The sequence below is a fragment of the Onthophagus taurus genome, chromosome 6 (genome assembly GCF_036711975.1).
Source record: "Onthophagus taurus isolate NC chromosome 6, IU_Otau_3.0, whole genome shotgun sequence".
NCBI classification, from domain to species: Eukaryota; Metazoa; Arthropoda; class Insecta; order Coleoptera; family Scarabaeidae; genus Onthophagus; species Onthophagus taurus.
Window position 1 is genome coordinate 22572503 of NC_091971.1, and position 2578 is coordinate 22575080.

At 28.0% G+C, this 2578-nt stretch overlaps 1 protein-coding gene across 1 annotated transcript; it reads right to left on the bottom strand.

Annotated features, from left to right (window-relative positions):
- Nucleotides 1-361: 361 nt before the first annotated feature.
- Nucleotides 362-1722, bottom strand: LOC111415114 (regucalcin-like). The gene is made up of 4 exons (XM_023046624.2): nucleotides 1422-1722; nucleotides 944-1366; nucleotides 708-886; nucleotides 362-642 (listed from the first exon to the last, which is right to left on the bottom strand). The coding sequence occupies exons 1-4, from the start codon at nucleotides 1576-1578 to the stop codon at nucleotides 475-477; spliced, it is 927 nt and encodes a 308-aa protein (XP_022902392.1). The 5' UTR covers nucleotides 1579-1722; the 3' UTR covers nucleotides 362-474.
- Nucleotides 1723-2578: the final 856 nt, after the last annotated feature.

Below are 2578 nucleotides of genomic sequence, written 5' to 3' on the forward strand. Positions count from 1 at the left end.
AGTACACCTTACATTTTTGTAAAGTCATTTGATTCGATCATAGAATGTTTTTGATTTAACCTAGCTTGCAGCTTTCTTTTGCTTCTGAGAGGTAAATTTTAATTAAGAAATTGAAGGGATCTCTCAGTTGTCAATGAAGGGCTCATCCCATTTTTCGAGATGCTTTTTGGACCTGTTGGTAGTAACTTATTTATTATTACGGTAAATGGAAGTTGAATTTGTATAGAAAATTAGGTAGCAACATATTATATTGGTTAAAGCGCAAATTTACTATCTTAAAAATAAATGTAAAACAATATGAAATAAGCACCTTATTAAATGTCAAGTATATATTGATTAAATACAAATAATACAAAATCAATCACTCCTTTAAATTTAAGTGTTTTAATCATTTTTTGTCCTTCATATCGAGATATCTGATAAGATTTTATTAAATTTTTTAAATTATTATTTTTTTACTAATAAAATCTAGGATTATATTTTAATCCGGACTCCTGGAAACCCGCTACATCCTAATCCCGTTATTTTGTAAAGTACGCCATTTTCGGGACCGTCAGGAGCTGGTTCTGGCCCAAATTGAACTTTTGCCGTCGTTACATATAATTCATCTAAATTTTTACCACCAAACACTAAAGAAGATACCTTAAAAAACGAACAAATGTAACAAATTAAAGAAAATACGTATAAATATTATAAATAATAAATACTTGTTGTGCTGGAAGTGTAATTTTTTCTAAAAGACATTCTTTTTTGCTCGGATCAATTTTAATAATCATCCCGCCACCAAAACAAGTTACCCATAAATTTCCATCTTTGTCAATGGTCATTCCATCTGGAGCTCCTGGAATGTTATGGTCATCGAAAGTAAATAATCTAATTCGATTTGCTAAAAATAAGGTTAATCAATAAATAAAATTAAATTAATAAATTAAATATAAAGTACTTATAACGCTTGCTTCTGGATCGTAATCAAATTGTTCAATTCTTCGTGTTGGACTATCAATAAAATAAAATTTATTTGTCACAGAATTCCATGCCAAACCATTCGGAATTGTTAGTGAATTAAAATGCCTCTTTATTTGTTTGTTAAGTTCTAAATTATACAACGTCCCGGTTTTTTCCTCAAATCCACCCATCGTCTTAATAATCATAGCCCCAGCCCATAGTTTTCCCGTTGGGTCCACTTTTCCATCGCACCAAATATAATTACCATTTGGAACTTCATCCAGGGAAGATAAAACTTGTATATTTTGACCTCTTTCACTTTTACCATCCCATGTTAATATCGATAATTTATTACCGTGTGATATTACGTATTTATTATTATTATTTTCAATTGGAATTGCAAATGTAGAATGAGTTAATCCTAAATTAATTTATAATTATTATAATTAATTAATAATTAATAAATTAATTCTTACCTAATAATGCACGAACGTGAAATTTATCATGTGGACTATATCTATGTATTGCTCTATCATTAGTATCGACAAAATATAAACTTTGAGTTTCCTCGTCCCAAAAGGGAGCTTCAGGAAGTTTTAAATTAGTAACTAAAGCTTCTATTTGTCTCGACATACTACTTTAAGGAACAATAATAATTAACTGATTCTAACATTGGTTCATTTCAAATTTTTATCTTTTATCATTATCTTTTGATAAATAATCACCATGTTCATTCAACTGGATATAAAAATGTAATGTTTTACAAGTTTTCTTTCGAAAAATAAAGAAATTAAAAATCAATTTTATTGTGTTTAATGACTTAATTTGTTTTTTCTTTGGATTTCAAAGTGTTCTTATATAAGCCTAAATAAAGATAAGACTAAAAATAGAGAACGAACGATAATAAAACATTTTTATTGCCGCATTGCTACGAAATATCCTCATTGCGTAATTTAAATTTTTATAATTTTAATGTTGACATTAAATTAAATTAATAAAGTATACAGGGAAATAAAAATGTAATTAATTATGCACTAAATAACTATACGTTTTTTTATTTAAACAAAAAATGTTTTGTTTGTAAGTTTCAAAATAAATAAATAGATTATAAGTAGGTCATTTAAAAAATTTATAAAGAATGTTAATTTTTTAATTTTCAAGCGATATCATTGAAATTGAACAACGTCGAAAAATGGTCTGCAAATTTCTCTGTGATTGTAACAGCAGATTGCGAACAACCTGGTGGTGCTGTAGCTTCAATTTCTTCTAAACCTACTAGGTACATTCAGTGTGTTATCGAAATCCATACCATCCTTTTCTCTCACAAAGTTGTGAAGAATGCAAAAAGCCTTTATGATAATCTCAGCAGTTTTAACATTCATGTCTGTAGCGCATCTGTGGCGTTGCACATATTCCCTGCCATATTGATTTCAATTTCTACTTTTTTATTATTTACCATTGATTATTTAAAAAAAATGATTTTGTATTAGGAAAATAACAAATGATAAGTCCAAGTATCATTTGGTGGTTGCAAATTTGCCTTTCGATATCATTTCTAGTATTTTTGACATTATCTCTTCACCTCCTGATAAAGATACGTTTATACGTACAATTAAACTGCTTTAATTTCTCG